The sequence below is a fragment of the Cicer arietinum genome, chromosome 4 (genome assembly GCF_000331145.2).
Source record: "Cicer arietinum cultivar CDC Frontier isolate Library 1 chromosome 4, Cicar.CDCFrontier_v2.0, whole genome shotgun sequence".
Taxonomy (NCBI): domain Eukaryota; kingdom Viridiplantae; phylum Streptophyta; class Magnoliopsida; order Fabales; family Fabaceae; genus Cicer; species Cicer arietinum.
Genome location: NC_021163.2, coordinates 25,109,758 through 25,134,340, shown reverse-complemented (window position 1 = coordinate 25,134,340; position 24,583 = coordinate 25,109,758). Strand labels below are relative to the sequence as shown.

The window sequence follows — 24,583 nt, the reverse complement described above, 5'->3', positions numbered from 1 at the left end:
TTAATTTTAAATAAACAACTTGATCTTTTATGTTTTAAAATGTTAACAATGTTATCCTTATTTTATAAAAATTCATCAAAATTTTCAAACAAAATTTATAAAATTAATTATCATCTTCGATATAATATAAATTTTATTAAATTTATAATCAAATCTTCAAATAAAATCATATTTTCATTCTTTATATTTTTGAATTTTTATAATAAAATTAAATAAATGATTAAATAATAAATAAAAAATTGAAATATTATCTAAAATTAAATTATGAAAAATTGTAGCATTAAATAATTATCTATTTAAGAGTCTAATTTAAAGAGGAGTGACTTTTGCTTATAATTAATGGCTAAACTCAAACTTCCAAATATAAGAAATAATATTAATTATAATTAATATTCCATAACAACATCATCTCGAATCAATTTAACACAATTCAATGAAACCATGAAAACCCCCACTACAATATATAGGACACTTAGGCCCCTACACAGCATAGTCATCTCATCTTAATTTTCAATGCTTCCCAAGAACCAAAGCAGACATGACAACCAACAAGACTAAAATAACAACAGTTACAAATGATGACACAACTGCTCCACTTGTCTGTGCACAAAAATCTCCAAATTGATTGCAAATAGCAAGCCAATTTGTGTCTTGATTCCCATTGTGTGCCAAGTATACTATTGAAGCAGCTGAAGCACCACAAGACGTAGCTAGAGTAAGAAACACCTAAAATTTCATAAACACACAAAAAGAGATAAATTGAATTAAATTATGCAAATATTATAAACCTTAAGTTCATCCAAAAGAATTATCTATAAACTTAATTCAAATTGTAATATCAACCAGCTTATCACTAGCAATATCTCTTATATTGAACTTTTTTTAATGGAACTGAAGTTTACATGTTGTTTTGTTCTATTTTATTTTTAAATATGCTTAAAATTTAAAACAGAACCATGTAATTTGATTATCCTGTTCTAACCAATTTAGAAAATACTATTTTTTATTTTAACTAGTAGCAAAATAAACCCATTGCATGGAAAAACAAAAAAGAAATGTTGGTGAAAAACCAAAATTCTAGAAAATGACTTGTGTGCCTCATCAAAATAAATTTTTTAAGCGTAAATAAAATAGTATCAAGAAATGATTTTTCAGTAATTGGATCATGCAGTTGTGAATCTCAACTATCTGAACTAAATAAATGGTTGAGACTCAAAAATTTATAATTATTTTTGAATATGTCATTTGAACGTTTGATATCAAATCAATGGATGAGATTATTTACTGCATATAACTGTTTTTTAACACGAAATCCAAATCCATGTATCGTATAGATGATAAATAGAAGATCTTAATTACAGTGTCTAAGATAATCAGGAAAAGCCTTGGTCCTTTTGCATGAGGGCGAATGATGGCTACTATGGAGAATGGTAGAGATAGGACTAAGTAGCCACCTACAATTGCCATTGAAATAACAAAAAACCTGCATTTTTCAAGCATTAAGATGAATAATTAATATTGCATTGATTAATATTTTGAAAAGGCGTAGAAAGTATGTACAGTTTTGAATGTTACATACTGGAAGGTAGTAAAGCTATCATAGCTAGCTTCAAATTGAAAGAACTGAGTGAAGAAAGGAAGAGTTTGATCACTTGTTCCCATGGAGGCCGCCGCGCCGAGAGCGGCAGCTATGGCGCCTAACCTTAGAATGAAGTCCATTATTGCCATGCCTTTCTTCCATCCTCCTGGCCTTGGAGGTGCAACTAGAGTTGTTTTTCCCTTAATGTTGCTTGATTCCGGAACATCAATGGTTGTACTTGTTGACATTTTTTTGGATTTAAAATGGGATAATTAAGCTTGAAAGAAATATAAGGATATATATTGTAATGTGAATAAGGAAATGGATTGATTTGTTGAAGCTTATATAGAGAGAGAGAGGAAGGCATGCTAAGCATTTGTATAACATAAATAGAATAAAGTAAAGTCAATGTGAGTTGTTATAAGATATATACCATCTGTTTTAAGTTTTATTTGAAAAAGGACAATGGTTGTCAAATTTTGGACTTTGCTCTTTGATTGATAAACAAACCCATCTATTATAATCGATCAACCAAACCATTTATGCCCTCCCTAATCCATTATTAATACCTGAAAGTAATCGAACAGTGTCTATGAGTGCCCCATGATCAGGCATGTCTATCTATCGTTATTCCAAAACACAACTTAGTGTGGTACGTTGTCGTCTACTCCATTAATAGTACTCCTATTGTTCCATAATAATTGTCATATATACATAAGAAAAAATTATTTCAAAAACAGATTCATTTTTTAATTTCAATGCAATTTAAAATAAGATTGAGTCTAGTAGAAAGTACTATATTTATGTGTAGCAAACTAAGGTTTAAATCTTGATTGATATTTCTAAATGTTTTGTGAGCATAAATTCATGAAAAATGATAAACACATCTTTTCAATAAAAAAATGTTAAATTTCAAAATTAGAATACTTAATCTCGTGATAAAATTTTAGCTATATATAATACTAAAGATTCACAATAGAAAAAAATGACTTCACAATCAAGCATTCAAATTAAAAAAAAAAACATTTTTCCTATCAGTTATGAATAATTATTATTTCACTCAATTCTTGAGTATATTTTCTCTCAAAATGTGGCAAGTAACAATAATAGTTAATCACATAAGAGTATTATTTTGAGATTAGACTTCTATGTTCCTCATCTTAATCAACAATCGTATAATAATTAATGACTATAAGAACACTGTCACGGTCATCATTCAGAAAAACTCATTATAAACTGACCAACAATGTGATTCCAGACAAGAAAATCAGCAAATAAATATCACACAATCTACACTCTAACTATATAATTAGTTTTGTCAATCACACCACATCCCAGAAAATAACAATTTGTTTAAATTCTACTATGCTATAGCACCATAGCTGCTATTTTATATCACTTCGTAATATTTCGCAGAATAGCGATTTGTTCAAATTGCTCTATGCTTTAATGCTATAGCCACTATTCATAATTCAGGGAAAAAGGTGTGCTACAGCTACCAAAGGATGTCATTTAGACAGCACCGCCTCTTCGCATACCCAAACCAGTTGAGACAAATCGATTTGATAATCACTGCTCACTTCTTTCCCAAAAAAATTGGCCTTCTGTGAAAAGATTACTTTTTGTGAGGCTGTGGTTGCTGCAAGCCTCTTCCAATAGTTACCACAATATACATGCCAGCTTAATACTCTACCTATAGTAATACAGTTCAACATCCTCGAACCACTCATCACAAACTGCAAAGGAATTTCTCAGATGAAATTCAACTTGCATCCACCACTCCCTGCTTACTACTGTATTTCAAGGACCCACCATTTTCTTCGCAGCCATTACTATTAAGCTTGGGTGGCTGCATTGAACTGAATCCATTGGCCATGACAGATCCAGGGCTGCCGTCACTTACCTTTGCAACTATTGCTGCTCGCTCAGAGTTCTTTTCAGCAGTGACAGGCTGTTCTAATAACTCCATTCGTTTCAATGACGGAACATCTCCTTTACAATATCTGCGCCACATGTGCCTATATGTTGATTCAAGACCAAGGGCAAATTTTGCTCCATCACAGACAGGGGACTTGGACATGAGCTCTCGCAGACTCATTCTCAAGTTTTGTAATGCTGAAACGTCGGAGGCTAACTTCATGGCCAATTTAACATATTCATCTTCATTTTTGGCAATCAAATTCCCCAGACCTGAATTGTTAAAAGTGAGATATTCAGTAGTTTAAAGGAGGAAACCAAATAATGCAAAAGAAAATTATGCTCTACAAACTATTTTGTACTGACCATCAAATTACCTCCCCCAAGTTCAAAAATGGAAAAAAGAAACAGAAGATGAAAGAGATGCCATAGAATTGCTGACATCTAAACAGTTGCACAAGACAATATAGGATTGAAAAATACAATCATACGAGAGAAAATTGAGGTAGCCCCCATCGTAGAGGTAGTAAAATCTAATTTTGGGGAATTTGGATATATATATTGATACGACTTGAAGAAGCAGCAGCAAGGAGAGTAGAAGGGGACTAAAGAAAACTATAGGGAAGAACACGACAAGACATTAAAGCGTGGATTTTAGATACCAAAACAACGAATACTAATATGAAAAAATCAAGATAGAGATCAAATTCTATGCCAAACTCTGTCCGAAAGTTTCATTGACTTTAGCCAGGCACTGCCTTGGCCTGCTGTAAGGCATTCCACAAAATCACATGGTAAAACATGAAACAGTAATTTCGCAGTAATAGTATTACACAACGTACTCAACATCAAACAAATATTGAAGTGAATTCCGTACCAACTTTGCTAAGAAGACTAACACCGACGTTGTGCGCATGTACTGAACCAGCCATTGTAACACATGGAACTCCCATATATAAAGATTCACATGTCGTAGTCGTCCCAGCATATGGAAATGTGTCCAAACTACAAAAGAAATAACAGTTTGCAGAGGGTATAAAACAAGATATTCCACATATACAAAGCATTTCATACTTCTTATAATCATAATCAAAAGCACATCCACAGTTGGATTTTTGTCCTATTCAAGATATTTATGTAGCTCTGACTTGCATTTCACTAGAAACACAAACAATCAACAAAAAATTGGTAAGACGTCAACCATGATTGATGAGACAAGATTAAAATCAAAATCTGAGAGCATATGATAAAAGTTCATTAAGATAAGCAGAACAATATTACAAGTAGTTGTTTCATAATATGTTTCACACTCAATGAATTAACCAAGAAATGACTTGTAAGTTGTAATCTATATTTGTAAACAGTCTTTAATTGTGCTTTTATATATGCTATTCATATGATACTGTTTAGGGAAGGTAACATTACAAAGATAGACTGATACTATGATCATGAAATATGAAAGGTTAGGTTATGCCAACAAAAGGAAAATTTGAGAATTATGGTTTCCCAAGTAACTATGCCAATGTAGGTAAATTTTATAATTTAAGAAACAACCATCCTTAGTATAACTAATGAACTACTAGAGTTTTTAGGATGCAACGTATGCAAATATATTTTGAAAGAGTAAGAACGTGCTTGATTTTGCTGAATTTTTCCACAAGAACATCCTTTTGAGTAAATGCTCTCTCTCTAGAGAATTTTCATTGTAAGTTCCAAATACTAGTTCATTTAAATTATGCTACATTCCTGGTGTCCAAGAATTGCTTTTATATTGAACTAGTTGTATCCAATATGCACCAAGGACATGAAAAAGGTTAAAAATTACTGAGAAGAACAGATAAAACAGACGTGCTGCACATAATTACGAGACAACCAACAGTAAACCAATATCTCTATGCAAGAAAAATGAGTTTGGACAGGACCATAAAAACCTTAAAGAATACAAAAATAGATACTACCTGATGTCCATTAGGGAATATGCTTGCATATGATCATGGTTAAGAAGAATAAGGGGCAGAAGATCAACACGTAGTGGTTCCAAGCCTAACTGCTCTAGTGTTGAAAGAAACCTCTGTCTCACACTATCACAGCAAAATGGTTTACATTTTACCACAAGGCGAGAATTTGGAATTGCACACAGTATCCTTGCCCAAACCTTCAAAACTTTAGGAGTAATCTGATGAAACAAAATAGCAGAAGTCAGGAGATACATGACCTCTCTTTTAATAATTTGTTCTTTCTAAACAAAAACAGACATGTACATGATAATATTTTAACACACGCTACCTTGGCAAGATTGTTAAAACTACCAAATGTGATAAAACCATTGGAAAGAGCAGGAGTTGGACACACAGGACCAGCCTCAGGGGAAGGAGTATAACAAAGGAAGCAATCTGGTAATCGGACTAGCTCTTCAACATGCCTGTAACACAGGAAACATGACATGAGAAAATAAAAAGCAATAGAAGTAATAGAGAAAATTATAGATCAATGACAAGAATGTACAGAAATTCAAGAAGATAACTACTTCTGCTTTGTTTCAAGAGGGTCTGCCAGTGAATCAGTGATTCTATAATCAATTGTAGGTAATCCTGTAGTATTGGGATAACCAATCCAAGTCACCTGCATGTCAAGCAATATAAGTTGCAATTTCCCAGAGATGAAATTAAAAACATTCACCACATTAATGACAGTATGACACATGTTGCCATAAAATGATGCACACTGCTACATATCACAGCTTGATGAGTAGATTTAGCACATACATGAAGAAAGCTATATGTAAGATTGAAACAAAAGCATAGATAATGACAGTAGTTGTTCAAAATGAATTCACCCGTGTAAGTTTCTTTTGAATATTATACGTAAATGGCGTCTCACTTCGTGATTCTAGCCTAATATTGCTCATCAATAAAATAAAGTGCATATTAGAAGACTTAAATACTAGCAATTAGCCAGGCTAAACTAAGCACTGTCAAACAAATCTTCCAATTTCTATTACACAAAGAAAATCGCATAGATTCAAAGAAATATACTTTAAGAGAAATCAGAAATAATGTGCAAACATAAGCAACAAAATACAAATGTGCATCTACACAAAACATCTGATACAACTAAACAAATAATAGAAGAAAAAAAAGGACAACTATATATGTGGTGTAGTAAGCAAGGATAAGAAAAGCTGTAAGCTGAAAAACAAAGGAAAAAAGTATGCATATAGATCACAGATTTGTTAAAAAATACCTGAACTGGAGCGGGTCGACATGCCATCATTCCCAGCTTATTGTTTGCAGTATGACCAGTAAGTTCAACCAAAATATCAACTTGATCTTCTCTAACCATATCGGCAACCTTCTTTTCATCAGTCCCATATATATCTTTCCAGATCCCGCCCTTTTTTAAGACTTTCTCTCTAAACCGATTGGTTTTTGCATCTGCCTGCAACATCACAAGAAAATCAATTCAAGATGGAAAAAAATGGAGATATTGATAATACGACAAATTATGGAACCTCGGTTAGAATGTTAACAATAATTAGTTGTATGTCGAGACAAATTATGTTGAAGTCTCTATGCAGGCTAGTATCTATTCTCTCCTGCTAAGCCTGAGGATTCACAAATAATCCGGTGCAATAAAGCTCCTTCTATTCTATGACAAGATCCAAGAAAAGGTAACCTATTGTTATTTTATTTTAAACAACTTATCTTGCATTTACTAGAGGACTGTCTGAGGATTTGTAATAGAAAAAGAAAGTTCTTGTAACACTTAATCCAAATAATCTATGAGCACAAATTTGAATGGATGTCCAGAGAAAAAAGCAATTATTTGATTTCCATTATCCAAAAGAATACCACTAACAACTTCATTCACAGCCTATGACACCTAAAGGGTAGTTTTCCAATGCCATCAAGATCTCCAACAATAAAGCAGTATAACTTATTTTCAACATTCCCAACAGATCAATTCAGCAAGTGTCGGAATATAATCAACTAGATACTCTGCAGAAAACTTATTGAATATTTTCTAATGTGAAAGCTATAAGATTATATTACTGAAACCTCATGCACATCAATTCTGGTTGAACTAAAACATGAAACCAGAATAGATAACTACAAGTTAAAAGATATAACAAATATCTAACTATATTCCAATACTATGATGGAGTATTAATTGGCAACTGCCAGAAAAACAGGACTCACAATAGACATGAAGCTAAGTGGGCAGAGAAAATATTTCTTAAAAGGTGTCATTTGCGATCAAAGAAAAATAAACACACATACATCCAAGTCATAACACATTTGAAAGCTAACCACCTATAAGGTTTTTCAGTTCCTGCAAGGGAGTATAGATAAAACTTAAGCTCTAACTTTAACATAGCACAGAAAAATATATTAAGCAATTACCTATGTGATGCCCAAATGCACCACAGAAGCTTTTAAAAAATGACCAAATGCATTAAAAGCACTATATGAAGCATTTCACACACATGGATTCATAAATGATACCTTGACAACGGCTGAATAAACAATCACTTTATATTTGGCATAGTCATGATAGATAAGGGGAGCTTCTATGAAATATGACACAGAGTGTGTAAAATAATCAGGAGATACATATCCTATCACAAGAGGCCGTTCGGGATCTTTTGAGTTATCCCATGATGTGAATTGTTGATATAGTCTCATAAATCGCCTACCCCAATCCCTGAAAAGAAACATTGTTCTGATAAGTCTTAAACCTAAATGCTATTCTACTTTCACATAAAGTAAATTGCTGTGGATAAAAATATTAAGGCTGACAAAATATGGCAATTGAAACTACAACCAATTGTAACCCATGCATATCATATCATTGATCACATATAGAAATGGTACTTTCAGAGTCAACGTGAAGAAAAATGTACTCCTAAATATCAATGCAGAAAAACAGCTTACGCTCACATAATCCGTCATTGTGATTTAAAAGAAGAAAAACATGCCTTATGCCATACAACTATTCATTTCTTAATAGGCAGCTGGAGAAGTATTTTTCTTTTAACCATTTTTTACTTTTATTTTTCTTAATTATAAAAGCATAAACTACGTCCCTTTCTCTCTCTCCCACACACCCTTCCCAACAGCACAATGCTGTTACAGGAAAAGTATTTTTAATGTCATCCAGGGAAGCCATACTGCATGTCAACAAACATTTATGGAAAATCAATGAAGTTAATCAGGAAATCAATTAAATTTCTATTTTCTCCCATCACATAGGAAAAGCAAATAGGTCATAAAATTTAAAGAAAAGAATTAATGAAGTTGACGAAGCATCTATAGAGAGTTCAATCAGTAAAATACTACTAATAATAGAAATAGAAGTACAAAAGTTCAAAGGAGAAAGTTGTTACCTGTGAGCTTCAAAAAGTTTGTCATCATTTCCTTCATCTATGTAATTCATCGCAAGCAAGCGGTTCTGCAAATTAATGTGCATTAAAATAAGGATTCCATAACTTTAGGAAAAAGCTTCAATAATCAAAAGACATAATTCTTGCAAGGAACAAAAATCCATGCATCAACACTTTGTATCATAACTAATGTGAATATAAAAATCAAACTTCTTAATGCTTAATTATTGGCAATAGAGAGAAAATCTAACTCTGTTGCAACTAGAAACAAAGCAAAAAATATGAAGAGAAATTGATGCAGGATTCAACATGACCCAACCTACAGTTAAGTTTGTATCCATGGTAGAAACAGAGAAACACAGAACATATATGACATATACTTTGATGGATGAAGATTGCACAAAGTTACTTTCTCAAAATAGAAACAATGTTAATCAAAAGTTTAAATACCAATTCGGTTTCTCTAAATGTGTCAACTGTATCCAATGAAACTTTTAAGAAATGATAACAGGTTCAAATTGTTTCTTTACACATTATTGATAAACATTGACTTAATGGTTTTATATTCAGCCTGAAAAACTATGATTTGACAGATGTAAGTAGCGCCCATACTGGCAACTGCCGGCATTGGAAAATTTTACAGAAGTTAACAATACAAAACAAATTCACCCACAGTGCACCAGACCTGGCCAGCATTTCGAGAGTCAGGATCAATCTTGAGACATTGTTCATAAGCATTAATTGCTAGAGCAATATCACCAGCATCCCTGTAAAGAACTCCTGTACACCAAGAATATAAAAGATGAAGTGTATGATAGAAAAAGGTGTTGGGGTTTCACTTACTTAGGCACCTTGAAATAAAATGTATATTATAACCATATACAATGAGAACAGAAGTCACCATGCAAAGAATGTAAACACAGCCACTAGCTTTTCATTTAATAAATGCACGAAACATTTATCAATAGTTGCAATTCTTGCCTCAGCAGCAGTAGTATCATTTCAACATAAGCTTTGTAACCAGCTTTTTGGCCAATCCCTTTGAATATATCTATATATAAACTATTTGACAGACTTTTTACTATTTTAGCACTATTTGTTCACCTTTTTAACCATCCTAAAGACTATAATAATGTTAGTCGATCATAGTTAGATTAGAGAGAAATCTGTTGGCTGAGATAACTCTATGCAACCAAGAAGCTTGGCAAAGTCAAACTAAGAAAACCATTTCACATGTTGATCGCACAATCCACATTTCAACAAAGCCATTTAGCCAACATAACCAACATAACCAAATCCAAAATTATGGTAGTAACATGTCAAACAAGAAACAGCACAACCTTGACAAAGACAGGCACATTTAAGTTGCTGCGAAGCACAATGATCAAACAACTAATTTATTAGATAGAAGATAAAAAGACCTAGGTTATTGTATGCTTCTGCATATGTTGGATTTGCAATGATAGCTTTCTCAATCATACTTGCAGCAGCATCCATTTTACCCTGGAGAAAGTAGAGAAGATAACAAAATTAGTCACTCAAGACAATTGACCAACTTCAAAATTCAAAAATTGCACAATGCTTACCTGAACAGTGTATACAACACCAAGATTATTTAATGACTGTGAAAAGTTGGGTTTGATTGACAAAGCAAGCTGCAATACAAAAAAAGATTGCTAACAAAAATCTATGCGATCCAGCAAGGGTTGAAACAACAGAGACAATTGTCATTACCTGGTAGCATTCTACAGCTTTATCGAGGTTGTCACGATCTTTATATATAACGCCTAGATTATTACAAGCTTCCGCGCAATGTGGATTGAAATGGAAGGCGAGTTCATAGAACACAATAGCCTAAGTAGTATAAAAAGATTTTCCAAAGTAGCAATTAATACTACTATAAAGCTGTAACTTAATATATTACATGCATATGCACTATGTGAGAAATAAATATAGATATGTATGCAAGACATACCATATCAAACTTAAGCATCTCACCATAAGCAACCCCGAGATTATACATAGCATCAGCATAATGCCAATTATAATACAAGGCTTTCTTATAAAAAGCCACACCCCGGTTGATGTCACCCTCCAATTTAACCTATACAAAACAAAACAGTGATCTCCATGAGCAAGAAAAAATTATCCAAAATTGTCAATGCATTCCGTTACACGAGGATTTGAAAGAAAGAAAGGTGCCCAAGAAAAATTATAGACAAGAAAAGTTATAAAGCATTGCTCACAAACACAAACCACACTTCCGCGTGCCTCAAGGAGTTTTCCTAATTTCAATGGCCTCTTTAAAACAAAGAGATGGCTAGCAAGTCAACATGTTTGAGCCTGGCCCACTAATTTAAATAAAAAAAATATGCAACCCAATGGGTTATCCTGTCCACCTAGTCACAACTCACTAACCCACATAATATTTGTACGAAATGGAACGGGTTAAGGCGGGTTAGTGGATTAAGTACACCAACCTAGTCAAATACCTCATGTTGAAAAGCTTGACCCGACAAATCAGATTCATTTTACTAACCCTATTTTAAAATTAAGGGAGAATAAGTTAAAACCGTCAGTCCTTAATCAACAATTCTACCTGTCAAATTTGTTTTTAAAACATAGAGTCCACGGTAAATTGTGTGCCACAAGTCATTTCAATTATATTACCATTGTACTATTATCCATGTTGATAATAGAAGTATTTCATGATTATTATTTTTAAAAACAAAGAAATAGGACATCATAAACAAAGACAATATCAACAAGATTGCTAAAAAAATAGCACCGCATATATCACCTTTGTTCCCAAATCTGTCAAAGCTATAGCCATATTATTTTTTGCAATCTCGAAGTTAGGTGAAACAGCTAAACACCTGCCAATAACAGTAATTGATCATAAAGCCTACAGCATATGTCCAGCCATTAAGTGCATGTTATGATTAGATTAATAGTCCATTTGTTTGTGCTTCTTTTAAATAAAATGCATATTTTTAAGTTAAAAGGTATGTCAAAAAAATTTATAAAAATTATGTAATTTGAAAGGAAAAAAAACCTTTTAGTGTTTTACTTGAAAGTTAAAAATAATAGAGCTTGTTTGGTTTGAGAAGACATTTTCCCTCTTCATCTCCGGTTATCCATTTAATTACAAAATTGCCCTATTGTTTTCACTTTTTGATGTTTTCAAAGATTTCACAAGAAACAATTGTTTTTACTGTTTCCTGTTAAATCTTTGGAAACAAGAATCAGAATGAAAAAGGGACAGTTTAGGAGTAAAAATGGAAACCAAAGATTTAGAGAGAAAACAATTTTTTATACAAAACAAAGCCATGAAATAGTATTATTATAGAAACACTTTTTTAAGGTAAACATACAGGTATGCTTAAAAAGGGTTCTACAACGAAACTTTCTTAGAGCTTTTGTCCAAATACGATAATTTTACCTTCTAAGAAAAGCACTGAATTAGCTTTTTTGATATTTTTTTTCAAAAACAATTTTTATAATTATTTTTTACTTGTCTTATAGTTAAAAATACACCAACAGATCCTTAATCTTTTTAGATCATTGTTTCCCAAAAGCTCTCTTGGCAAGGTTTCGATATAAGCTATTTTGAGCAAAAAATGAGCTATTCCTAATACACTAAACAAAACAAAAATACAAAACTTGGCTCGTCAAAAGAAGTGTAAGCTCTAGGTATATTGTGTACCTCTCATAACAAGCAATAGCTGCTTCCAAATCACCTCGATTTTTATAAATCACGCCCATGTTGCAATATGCTTCAGCATACATAGGCCTCTCTGATGCAGCTTTTTCATAGAAAGTGAGAGCCATGTCATATTGCATCATTTCAGAATAGACCACACCAAGGTTATAATATGCTGGCTGCGAGGGCAGATAGAAAAAAAAATATCCATAGCTGCATATAATATGCTTAAAACAGAATAAGTTAAAAGGAAAATGTAGGAAAAGGATTGAGAGTGAATTACAGCATAGTGCGGATCTATTTTGAGGGCTTCAAAATATTTTTGAATTCCCTCCTGAGTGTTTCCTGCAAGCTTTATGTTGGTACCAATATCCGTCAGAACAATGGATAAGCATTCAGCAGCTGCTTTGTACGCAGGATCCACTCGTAAAGCCTTTTGATATGACTGCTCCAAGTAAATCATTTGATTATTAGTGATAGCTTCTCTTAGACTCATATATCATGTGTCTAGATTCAACACAACATGTATATGCAGTAATTGGTAATATCGTGTCTTCATATATATTATATTCATCTATAGTGTATACTTTAGATGTTTCCTCTTTCTTAACAACTTCATATGCAGTATCTGGGAATATTGCGTCTTCATATATATTATATTCATCTGTTGTGTACATTTTAGATGTTTCCTCTTAACAACTTGAACACAAATTGTTAACATACTTCTGAAATAAATACTATAATAGGGAATATAATTAAGTCAAACAGGTTAAATTGTCAAAACATTGTGGTACAGACAATGACAAATGCAACACTAAGGACATCAAGATTAAGCTATGCATTCCTCATAATACCCTAACCAAGGCAGTCAAAATGAAATTTTATTTGGGATCAGGAAGGAGAGTCAAGATTGAAATCACAAGATCTTAACACAGATAGTCTGATCCTACTGAAAAATATTAAAACATATTTTAATATTAAAATATTATATAATTAATTAATAGATAATAATTAAAGATTGCCGACATTTATTTAGTGTATTATGTTATATTATATAATTAAGTAATAGATAATAATATAATATAATAAAATTCAAGATTGCCGACATTTATTTCAGTTATCTAATCATTAATATTTTGAAAGTTTAGTATTTATCTTATGTGTAATAATAATTATGAAAAGAAAAAATATGATCCGAAAGGAAATAGGTGAGATGTCAGTTCATAAAATCAATAACAAGTATAAGATTTGAGGGGTGGTATGGTGGACCAAAATGGTTAGGAACCAAGAAATCAAATTGAAAACAAAGAACTATTTTATTGAAATAATGGGAGAGAATAGGGGGAAGAGAGAGAGAGAGTGAGGGAGAGAATAGAAGGGAGATCCCTCCTCCATGGGATTCCGCTCCTACAACAGAACCACTGCAGCCACTACTAATACTAAATGCATCCCCTCTATTGTTGTACCTTCCTATTTATACAAATATTCCTCTAACTAACTAACTGCTCCAACTACTATTACTACCCTTATTCCCTTTTATTCTATATATCCTAACAATACACATCCCCACCCTCAAAATCAACCTTGTCCTCAAGGTTGCAATATACTAAATTTCTTCATGTTTAATAGCTATTGGAAAAAGAAAGAAAAAAAACTTTCCCCCAGGATCCACTGTACCCAGCTTTATGCAATGAGCACAAAATTATTTCTGGATCCTATTGATCTGCACTTTCCTGCAGTAGCTGACAAACTGGTGGTCTTCCCAATAACGGTAAATCTTTTCCAAACACCATAGGAGCAAGTTCAGCTTGGCAGTCAACCTGGTGAACAATCTGGTCAGCAAATAATAGTTGTTTTAACTGCAATGGAGAACAACTGTGGATTGCGGCTGCAGCTGGTTGCAAGAGGCAGAGACTAAAAGGTAAGAAATGAGAAATCAAGTTAGGCTTCTATTTTAGCCCAGAATTGGGTTTTTCAAAAGTGGACAACGAAACCCAACTGGAAAAAGGGTATGGGTAAGACCAATCCCACAAGCTTACACAGCAACATTGGCCAATCCAACATGCTCATGATTTTTCTGTGAATCAGGATCGCTCAAAGGTGGAAAAATCGTAACATAGTGCAATCTTACACACCAACCTTCAATTTTAATTACCGTGACCCTAACCATAAATAGCTCGGAAACATTAATCAATCATAAGCCTTAAGAAGGCTAATCTAATAATAATGGATATGCACACAAGTTAAGATACCAAAGCAATAAACAAGAACAGAGACATGATTACGCACAGTAAGAACAGAGACATCCCTGAATGTTCCTAAACTAATTAAAAAATATGCTAGGAGTCTAGGTATATGCATCCCTCAGTAAATAACTGCATGGATGTTCTGAAAGAAAAGCAAGACAGTAGATCTATTAGCCAGTAGCCATTAATGCTGCATATATAGTGCAAACCCTCGAAGAATTTTTTTTGTTCAATACACAGGTACTAAGGGATGGAACGGAGATGGATAAGAAAAGATTCTTTACACATGTATGTAAATCATGACTATTTCAGGTTCTTGATTTCAGTATCGACAAACATAATCAACACTATATAGAACTTAGTTCAAAGTAACAAGCAACCAAGCACCGTATCCATGATGACTATGATAAGTACAATCTTCCCATTTAGCCTTAAGTGGGCTGAAATTAACAATATAGATCACTGGAAGGATTTACAAGGGAACCCCACATGATCTGATTTTATTCATCTTATATGTAATTTACATACTTACATATTTTAAGGGTGTCTAAGACACTAGCATTTTTCCCACTAATTTATCAATCTTGTGGATTTATGGGAGTTGATGTATCATTGGAAATATTAGATTCAAAGGAACTAGTACAACTCTTTACTATTGTCTTGCTAACTTAAATGAAATGATGTATCAAATCTTGTATGCATATGAATATCAAGGATGCTGACAACAAGTGCCCTCACTAAGTAACTCACATAACTTCAATCTAATTTTTATAAGTCTGTTAGAAAGGTTTCTTATGTGTTCTTTGTTTGAAAAGAACCAAAACTTTACAAACCACATTAATTAGCAGATATTCGAGGCATAATCAGAAACCAGTCATAACTCATAATCACTGGAGTTCTTAGGTTCTTTTTAGAGTTTGTGTTATTCCTGACAAGAGTTGTAACATATGCCTCACTCAATCTAATATATGAAGCATAGCAAGTTTACGTGCGATGAATGCAATCAACATATAAAATAGTCACCACTAAGTTGGTTAAATACAGGATTTATAAAAGAACATTAAAACTTCCCATGCAGCTAAAGCCCTCCTGTGTCATCTACAAATGGACTTAGAAAACAAAAATTCCATGCTATTTCATCATAAAAACTACTTATCTAGCATATACATACCTCGGCTGCCTCCATCAAGCGACCTTCTTCTTTATAAAGAATACCACAATGCGTGAGAGCACAAGCATTCTGAGGATCCAACTTAATAGCCTCGGAGAAACTATCAAAAGCAAGCCTACCCATATTCTGCATCTGCAAGCATATCCCTTTTCCAATGAGAGCCTCCACATTTCCACCATCACTCTCCAACACACGTTCATACAAAGCAAGAGAGTCCACAAACTTGTTCCTCGAACGCAAAATGTTGGCATAAGAAATATCGTCCCCACCAGAGCCACCAGAACTAACAGATGGTTCTGTCACTTTCGGAAAACCATTATTCCCACCTAACTCTTTTTCTTTTCCACCTAATTCCTTTTCTTTTCCATTCCCATCATTATCTTCCATCCAAGCCATCTGAATCACACAGTGATAATTTTGCACCCTAATCAACACAATGCCAATAACAAACAAAAATCCCAAGTTTCATTATTACTCCAATATTACATACTAACAATCACAACAACATAAAAAACAACAAATCAAACCATCAAGATAATGCCAATAATAAATTGAACCATCAACTGTGATGATTTTTTGCTCCAATCAACACTGTCAAATGTCAATAGCATACAAAAACCTCAAGTTTCGTAGTAACTCCAATATTACATACGAACAACCACAACAACATTTCCAGTCAAAACAAAAACACAACAACATAAAAAACAAAAAATCAGACCATCAACACAATGCAATTAACCAGTTGAACCATAAACTGCGATAACGATAATTTTTTGCACTCTAATCAAACACAATGCCAATAAACATAAAAATAAAAATTAAAACCCAAGTTTCATATTAACTCCAATACTACATACAAAAAACCACAACAATTAAAATAGAAAAAATTGAACAATCCAGCATAAGAAATTTGAAAGCAGCGATTAAGTTCATGAAAAAAAAAATCAAAAAAGAAAAGATAAAAACCCTAGGAAGTAACTAACTAGAACTAACATTGAGCGTATAAGGGAGAAAAAAAAAGATACAAGAACAAAGAAGTACAAAACGGTAAAATTAAGAAGAAAATTAGGGTTTAGGAACTTACGAGAAGGTTCTTCAAGTAGTGGAGAGAAGATAGGGCATGGGAAGTGGGAGAGGGAGGTTAAGTTAAAGAGTGGAGAAATGGAGCGTCATCGTGAAGTTGAAAGGGAGAATGAAAATTTAGCGATGAAGAGGGTAGTGGTGGTGGAAGTGGTGGTTGACACTGTCTTCCCCTCCGAGACGCGGTGGCGGTAGTTAGAGGAAGGGAGGAGAAGGATGTGTGTGTTGCAAAACCCAGTCCACCTGACAGTACTGCGTTTGATTATAACATTGGACGCAAAGGGACAACGCAGGCTTTTATTTCTTTAACCAAACAAGGACTGGCCCTTTTATCACTACCTCCCATTATTAATGTTACCAATAAATAAATAAATAAATAAATAAATAATTGTGATAAAAAAGATTACCTCTTATCTCTGATCGGTTGATCTAATAGTAAAAAGACTTCTATTGACATATTATCAATTTGATTCCTATTCCGCTATTAAGAGAGAGGCAACTATAAATCTCATGTAATTTAAAAAAAAAAATTATTTAGTATAAGATATCATCTCTCCTGCCTAAATTCAGTAGAATTAAATAAGTTTTAAGTTTAATTATTATGCACTAAAGTGTAAAAAGTTTTATATTGATAGTTTATTACCATTATTTATAATTGTAAAAAATATTTGATGGAGTTTTGTTTAAAGAAAAAAATTTTATGAATTAAAAATAAAATAAATATATTTATAAAGACTAAAAATTTATTTTACTTAAAAAAAACACTACCTTTAGTCACTTGTGTAAAAGAGATTAGAGAAATATTTGATTTCGAAAATGTTATAAATTTTTATCCGTATTTATTATTACTTGTGTAATAACTCGTGTAATGCGAGGAAAAAAAATTAACCAACTTTCAATATGAATCGGAGAAATTATGATATTATAGGATTGTAATGTAACGTCAATGCCTAAATTTAGTTAATTCTTATTTTCTATTTACCAAACCAATTTACACCTATATTTCAAAAAGTGGAAAATATTATAACAAACGCAAGTCAACGTTTATAAAAATAATTTAATGTAAATTATAATATATTACAACATTAACATGCCAAAGCCAAAAATAGGAGAAAACATCTCATACAAATTAAATATTTACATCTCATGAGAAAATGTTAAGATGTAACTAAAGAAGTACCAAAAAAATTAATATTCATAGTGTAATTCAATTAAATTTATTCCTATAGATAAATATGTGAGATCGACAAAAAGCAGTTTTTTAGAGCAAAATAAAAGCATTTTTTTAGGAAGGTTTTTAGTAGGCATGGCAATTGAACCCGAACTATTCTGGACCCGCTCCGCACTTAACGGGGAAAAACCGTTTTTAATGGAATGCGGGTCAGAATTTTCCCCATTTTTTAAAGTTACGGGCGGATGCGGGGGCGGGTTTCGTCAAATCCACCCCGCACCCGCACCCACACTCACCCGACATAAAAGCAATTATTTAAATACCCTTATATATATCTTAAAATAGTAACAAAACCCTAATTTTTCTTCTTTTTCCTTCGTGTGTTGTTGCCGTCATCCACCTGGACCACCTCCTCCACCCTCACTTTTTTTGTCCCGGTCGTCTTCCCTCCCCTCCATGCGCCGTCTTCGTCATCCTTCGTGTCTTGTCTTTGTTCTCATATTCTCTTCACCGCTATAATTTTAAGGTTCGTTTTCAAGTTTTTCTGCATTTTGATTCATTTTTCGTTTTCAATTTTCTTGTTTTCTAGTTTGATTTTATTTTCAATTTCATTTCACTTTCAAATTTTTCTCCATTTTCGTTTTGAGATTTTGTGTATAACAGTTTTGCATCTTTGTATTTTGGAAAATAAAACATGTGCGTTTTGAAATTAAAATGTATGCTAACCTGGTAAGTCAATAAAAACATATAAATGTTTAGCCATCTTAGCTTTCCTTTGATGCATATGAGCAAAAACTTTTACTTCTCCTACTGTTTCCCAATTAAAATCTGATTAAAATATTACTAATTTAAAATTTGATTTACTAATTTAAAATTTGATTTACTAATTTAAAATCTGATTAAAATGTTACTAATTTAAATAAAATTAAAATCTGATTTAAGTAAAATTTAAATTTGCAAGAAGAGATAATAAAATGACAAATAAATTGTTAATTAATGAGTGAAAGAGAACAACAAAAGCATGGTTGTTACTCATTGACTATGAGTTCATGACTACTGTATGTTATTTATGTTATACTTATTTGTAATTTATTTATGAATTCATGAATTTAATTTGTTTTTATGTGCAACTTTACAGAATATTTAAATGGAAACTGAAGGCACATCTCAACCATTACCATGTCAACATACTTTTGAAGAAAGTTCACATCAACCAACTATGAATGAAAGTTGTAATCCGTTAGTTAATGTTTCCACACCAAATGAAATTGTGCAAACACCTCATGATAATACAAATGATAATATGACAGATGAAATAACCGAAGATCGTTCCAATAGAGTCAAAAGTATTGCATGAGATCATTTTACAAAGGTCAAAGTTGATGGAAAAGAAAAAGCTAAATGTAATTATTGCAAGAAATTGCTTGGTGGGAGAGCAAGAGATGGGACGTCACACTTGCGCGGACATATGAAAATATGTACTTCACGTTTGTTTACCATGGGGCATAATAACAGACAAACATTTCTTATCGCAAAGATCTTGCAAGGTAAAAAATAGTTGGGAACTAGAATATATGATGCTGAAAATGCTAGGAAAGAGCTTGTACGTGTAATTATTTTGCATGAATATCCACTGTCAATAGTGAAGCATATTGGTTTTAGGAGATACTCAACCTCTCTCCAACCATTATTTCAAATTCCTTGTAGAAATACTATATAAAAAAAAATATTCAAAGTGTATGAAGTTGAGAATACCACAATTTTGAAGTTGTTAGAAACTCTTCCACAAAGAATGGCCATTACTTCTGACATGTGGACTACAAGCAATAAAAAAAAGGTATATGGTTGTCACTGCTCATTATATTGATGAAAATTGGGATTTACAAAGTCAAATTTTGAGGTAATTATAATTTCTTCTAATAGTAGTTTAGTTAAAAATTATTTATATTAGTCATGAATGTGAATCTTATTATGTTAGGTTTATTTATGTTATTGCCCCTCACACAAGTGAAAGACTTTGTAATGCATTGGTTGAATGTTTGATGGATTGGAACATTGATATAAAATTGTCTAGTATCACTTTAGATAATTGTAGCACTAACGATGCAATGATTAAAAAAATTATGGATAAGTTGCAATTGAATACATTGTTAAAGGATGGGGCCTTACTTCACATACATTGTTGTGCGAATATACTTAATTTGATAGTAAAAGATGGTTATAAGTTGTGAAAGATGTAGTGGAGAGGATTCGAGATAGTGTTCCATATTGAACTGCAACACCTACAAGGAAGGAAAAGTTTGAGGAGACTGCCAAACAATTACGAATCTCTTGCACCAAGAATTTGGTTTTAGATTGTCCGACTAGATGGAATTCAACTTACAAGATGCTTGATGTTGCCATTTTGTATGAAGATGTATTTAGTCGATTAAGACAACATGAATCCCAATACACTTGTTTGCCTATAAGTTTGCATTGGAAATTTGCAAAAGATATTTGTGGAAAATTGAAATTGTTCAATTCTATCACTGAAGTTTTTTTTTGCACTAAATATCCAACTTCCAATCAATACTTTCCTAAAATTTGTATGATCAAAATTGCAATAAATGAGTGGATTTAAATCCTTTGATGCATTGATAACAAAAATGGCAAAGAATATGTTGGGAAAATTTGAAAAATATTGGAATGTGGTTCATGAAATAATGGGGGTTGCTGTTGTTTTGGATCCTTGGTACAAAATAGAGTTGCTTGAATATTATTATGTTAAGTTGTATGGGAATGATGCTAATGACCAAGTTAAGTCGATCTGACAGTTGTGTTATAATTTGCCTTATGAATATCAATTGAAAATGAATAATGGTTCTAGTAGTGATTCTCAAATATTGGATGTCCACTTTAGTAATGTTGAGGTTGATGGTTTAGAAAACTATGATTTGTATGTTAGGAAGAAAAAAAAGAGCTAGAACTTCATTTGTCAAAACAGAGTTGGATATTTATTTAAAGAATGAAGTTTTGCCAAGAAGCCCTGATTTTGATATTTTGTTGTGGTGGAAGTTGAATGGTGTTAAGTATCCAACACATCAAAACCATTGCAAATGATGTATTGGCAATTCCTGTTTCTACTATAGAATATGTATTCAGTACCGGCGGATATATCTTAAGTCCTCATCGAAGTCGACTTCATTGGACTACTTTAAAGGCCTTGATGTGTGCTAGAAGTTGGCTACAGAGTGCTGAGAAGACTAGTATTTGAAATAGTTAATAATTTTGTATATCTTAAATTATTATTGTTTATATTGTACTATGTTGATATCGATAGCTGATTCTAATTCTAAAGTGGATAATGAAAATGCTATTTTACTCAATGAAATGGAGTCTAACGATGAAGGTATTTTGTTCTCTACACTATTTGATTAAATTTGTCATGTTAAATGTTAATATTTAACTTTTATTTTTTTAATATAGATGAATTATTGACTAGTGGTGTTACTTCACTTTCCAATTCCCGCCTTGAAGATGATCGTTAGAAAATGCTAATTTGGAACCTTTTTGTTTTGATGGTTTGGAACTTTTTGTTGTTTTGATGGATTAGTTCATTTGAATATTTATAACATTTGTTCGGATTGATATTTTCACTTCTAAAGAGTTTAACGATTATGAACCAATTTTGAGATATTGATACTTTATTATTTTGATTATTGAAATTTTAGAACTTAGATTAAATGCTACTATTTGGTCAAATTATTGATTTTTTATGCTATGGATAAATAAATTTCAATTTTTGGAATGAGGGTGGGGGTGGGGCGGGGAAACTCGTGTTGGGTGTGGGGGCGGATGTGAAAAAGTCACCCTCAGCGGGTGCGAGTGTGGATGCGGGGGCGGTATTGGAGTTGCGGGTGCGAGGTTGATAATGCTTAAAACCGTATGCCCCGTTGTTATCCCTAGTTTCCGACGGCCCAACAACCTTACTCATGTCATCCAAAATCTTGTTAAGACTAATGTTGAAAGCACTTATACTCATCTACACAACTCTCCCCAAAATAGGGAAATTGTCTACATTGGATGGAAGATACCTCAATATTATCGGATGAAGCTTAAATGTGATGGCGTGTAAGGAGCATGGTGATATTGCATAGTGTGATAGGCTACTCTGTGACTCCGATAACAAATGGATCAAGGGTTTTTGGAGAAGATGTGGGGTATGCACCTAGGGCTTGTCTGTTGAGACAAAATCCCAAATAATTGTTTTGATGATAATTAAAAAATGTTAATTAAACTTCTAATTATGATTCTAAAAAGTGTTTTGTTATTTAACATTTTTTTTAGTGTATTAACTAAAGATATGTATTAAATATATCAATACAAGATCATGTTGGAAGAAGCAAGATCATTCTGATAATCGAAGAACATTCTGATTAATAAAAACATAATTCTGGAAAAACGAAGATCGTTATTCACAGCCTTCAATTTCATCAAACCAATAATGTTCATGTTCTTAAAAGGGAAATAAGATAAAGAACGATTCTGATTTGCTAATAGACCATTCTTTACAAAGTTATTAGATGTATACAAGATCGTATCAGAAAGATTTATTTCAAAACAACTTAAACAAAGGCAAAAGTTATGCATCATAACCAAACAAGCAAGATCAATCCCCATATTGATAAAGCAAGAAGTACCACCATGAAAGACTTGATTGGACACTGTAACTACACCTTTGAGCAGTCTGCACACAAAACCTGACATCAAACAATTGTCAAATGTTCTTAAATTCTGCACTTCTCAAAGCAGAAACGAAGATCGCTATGGTCTTTAAAGCAAGAACATTTCTGCTTTAAACAACATTTATCCACAAAAGCTAAAATTAGACAACTGGATTTTCAAAGACTAGATGAGCTGTCATCATCCTTCATGAAGCCTATAAAAGGAACCTTAAGGTCACGGATAGGAGAAGAGTTTCAAGTGCAAGCAATCTATCACATATACAATCATACTTGAAAATACTAAAGTTCTTTAATCAAAGAAAAGGCTCTAGTTTTGTTTCACTAGATTTAAGGATCTATCTTGTTGAGTCATTTCCTAAGAATCCAAACTCAAACAAGGGTTGAGTATATTCAGATCCATCAACCTCTTTATAATCATCTCATTTGCAACTCAAGACTATTGTGTTAAAAATAGTTTTAGTGAATTGTAAAAAAATCCTTTTATGTTTAAAAGGTGATTTAGAAAAAACTCTTTCTAAGATTGAAAGGTAATTGTTGAAAATCCTTTCTAGGTAGAAAGGTAATATATTGTAACTAATCAACATTGATCTGAAAAGTTCGTGTGAAAAGCAAAAATGATCTTGTTTGAACACTTAGTGAAAAGGCTCACAATTGTGAGGACTGAACGTAATCACCTTGGGTGAACTAGGATATATCTTTGTGTGATCATTTTTCCTTATCTCTATGTATTTATAATTAACTAATTATAGATCACACGGAGAAATTAATTTTGTGATATCACTAACCAAGAACATTATGCTTTTGTTGTATTTTAAAAACCAAGATTGATATTGAGTTAACTAATTTTAAATTAAGCAGGAATTATTTTAAAAAGGACAATTACAATTCAAACCCTCTTTTCTTGTAATTGATATTGTCATTTCATTATCATGGTGTGTGGGAAGGAATTATCACACCTGATCATGGAAAGTGACTTAAATGTGTTTATTAACATTTTCACAAACAACTGCAATTTTCAAGGGGCACACTCGTCCTCTGATTTGGCGTATTGATAGCGTTTCAGCAAGTGTACTGAATCGTTGCAAGTAATAATAAAACGGTAGTATCGAGTGTCGAACTCAAGGATTGCGTTTTACTATTGAATTATATTTAGTTACTAAAATTGAACAAAAGGTTCCCAAGTTGATTGAAATAATATTTAAAATTGACAGCAGTAGTAAATTGATCTTTTATAAATTGAGAAAAATGTCATGGATGAGTTTCACTTCGAATCCAACCTTGGTGTCTAATTTGATCCTAGTTATTGAAATCCTTTATTGAATTATTACTGAATTCTCTTTATTATTCTTGCCCTAATGTCTTAGTGACAGAACCTTTAATTCCAAAGTAACCCCTAATTCCTTAGTAGATTTAAGATTAGAATTAAGCATTACCGTCTAGGAAGCAGTAATACTCATGTCCGGCTAACCGCTCAAGCATCTGATCAATGAAATGGAGCGGGAAATGATCCTTCCTCGTGGCACTGTTCAATCTCCTGTAATCAATACACACTCTCCAGCCTGTAACCATTCGAGTAGGAATTAACTCGTTCTTTTCATTTGTGATGACA

The 24,583-nt window shown here is 32.5% G+C and overlaps 2 protein-coding genes across 4 annotated transcripts; both read right to left on the bottom strand.

Moving 5' to 3' along the window:
- Positions 1-355: 355 nt before the first annotated feature.
- LOC101505014 (casparian strip membrane protein 2) lies at positions 356-1,908 on the bottom strand. Its single transcript, XM_004516240.4, has 3 exons — positions 1,580-1,908; positions 1,360-1,483; positions 356-726 (listed from the first exon to the last, which is right to left on the bottom strand). The coding sequence occupies exons 1-3, from the start codon at positions 1,825-1,827 to the stop codon at positions 511-513; spliced, it is 588 nt and encodes a 195-aa protein (XP_004516297.1). The 5' UTR covers positions 1,828-1,908; the 3' UTR covers positions 356-510.
- Positions 1,909-2,791: 883 nt separating this feature from the next.
- LOC101504479 (probable UDP-N-acetylglucosamine--peptide N-acetylglucosaminyltransferase SPINDLY) lies at positions 2,792-17,385 on the bottom strand. 3 transcript variants are annotated; one of them, XM_004516239.4, is made up of 18 exons: positions 17,084-17,385; positions 16,000-16,395; positions 12,866-13,027; positions 12,586-12,761; positions 11,680-11,755; positions 10,855-10,983; positions 10,614-10,733; positions 10,466-10,534; positions 10,301-10,382; positions 9,565-9,659; positions 8,883-8,947; positions 8,002-8,200; positions 6,740-6,934; positions 6,024-6,118; positions 5,783-5,918; positions 5,455-5,672; positions 4,374-4,501; positions 2,792-3,769 (listed from the first exon to the last, which is right to left on the bottom strand). In XM_004516239.4, the coding sequence occupies exons 2-18, from the start codon at positions 16,393-16,395 to the stop codon at positions 3,342-3,344; spliced, it is 2,769 nt and encodes a 922-aa protein (XP_004516296.1). In that variant the 5' UTR covers positions 17,084-17,385; the 3' UTR covers positions 2,792-3,341. The 3 variants fall into 3 exon arrangements, with proteins under 3 accessions (XP_004516296.1, XP_004516295.1, XP_027186910.1); XM_004516238.4 differs by having other exon boundaries at positions 16,000-16,423; positions 17,084-17,384; XM_027331109.2 differs by lacking the exon at positions 10,466-10,534 and having other exon boundaries at positions 16,000-16,423.
- Positions 17,386-24,583: the final 7,198 nt, after the last annotated feature.

Bases quoted from the DNA above. Each gene is read 5' to 3' on its own strand.
- LOC101505014 (XM_004516240.4), bottom strand. From the start codon at position 1,827: ATGTCAACAAGTACAACCATTGATGTTCCGGAATCAAGCAACATTAAG. The intron at 1,484-1,579 runs GTATGTAACATT...TGAAAAATGCAG, and splicing joins GATAGCTTTACTACCTTCCA to GTTTTTTGTTATTTCAATGG. The intron at 727-1,359 runs GTAATTAAGATC...ATGAAATTTTAG, and splicing joins TCCTGATTATCTTAGACACT to GTGTTTCTTACTCTAGCTAC.
- LOC101504479 (XM_004516239.4), bottom strand. From the start codon at position 16,395: ATGGCTTGGATGGAAGATAATGATGGGAATGGAAAAGAAAAGGAATTA. The intron at 10,984-11,679 runs GTGATATATGCG...TGTTTTGTATAG, and splicing joins TGACAGATTTGGGAACAAAG to GTTAAATTGGAGGGTGACAT. The intron at 5,919-6,023 runs GTAGTTATCTTC...CCTGTGTTACAG, and splicing joins CCTCTTGAAACAAAGCAGAA to GCATGTTGAAGAGCTAGTCC.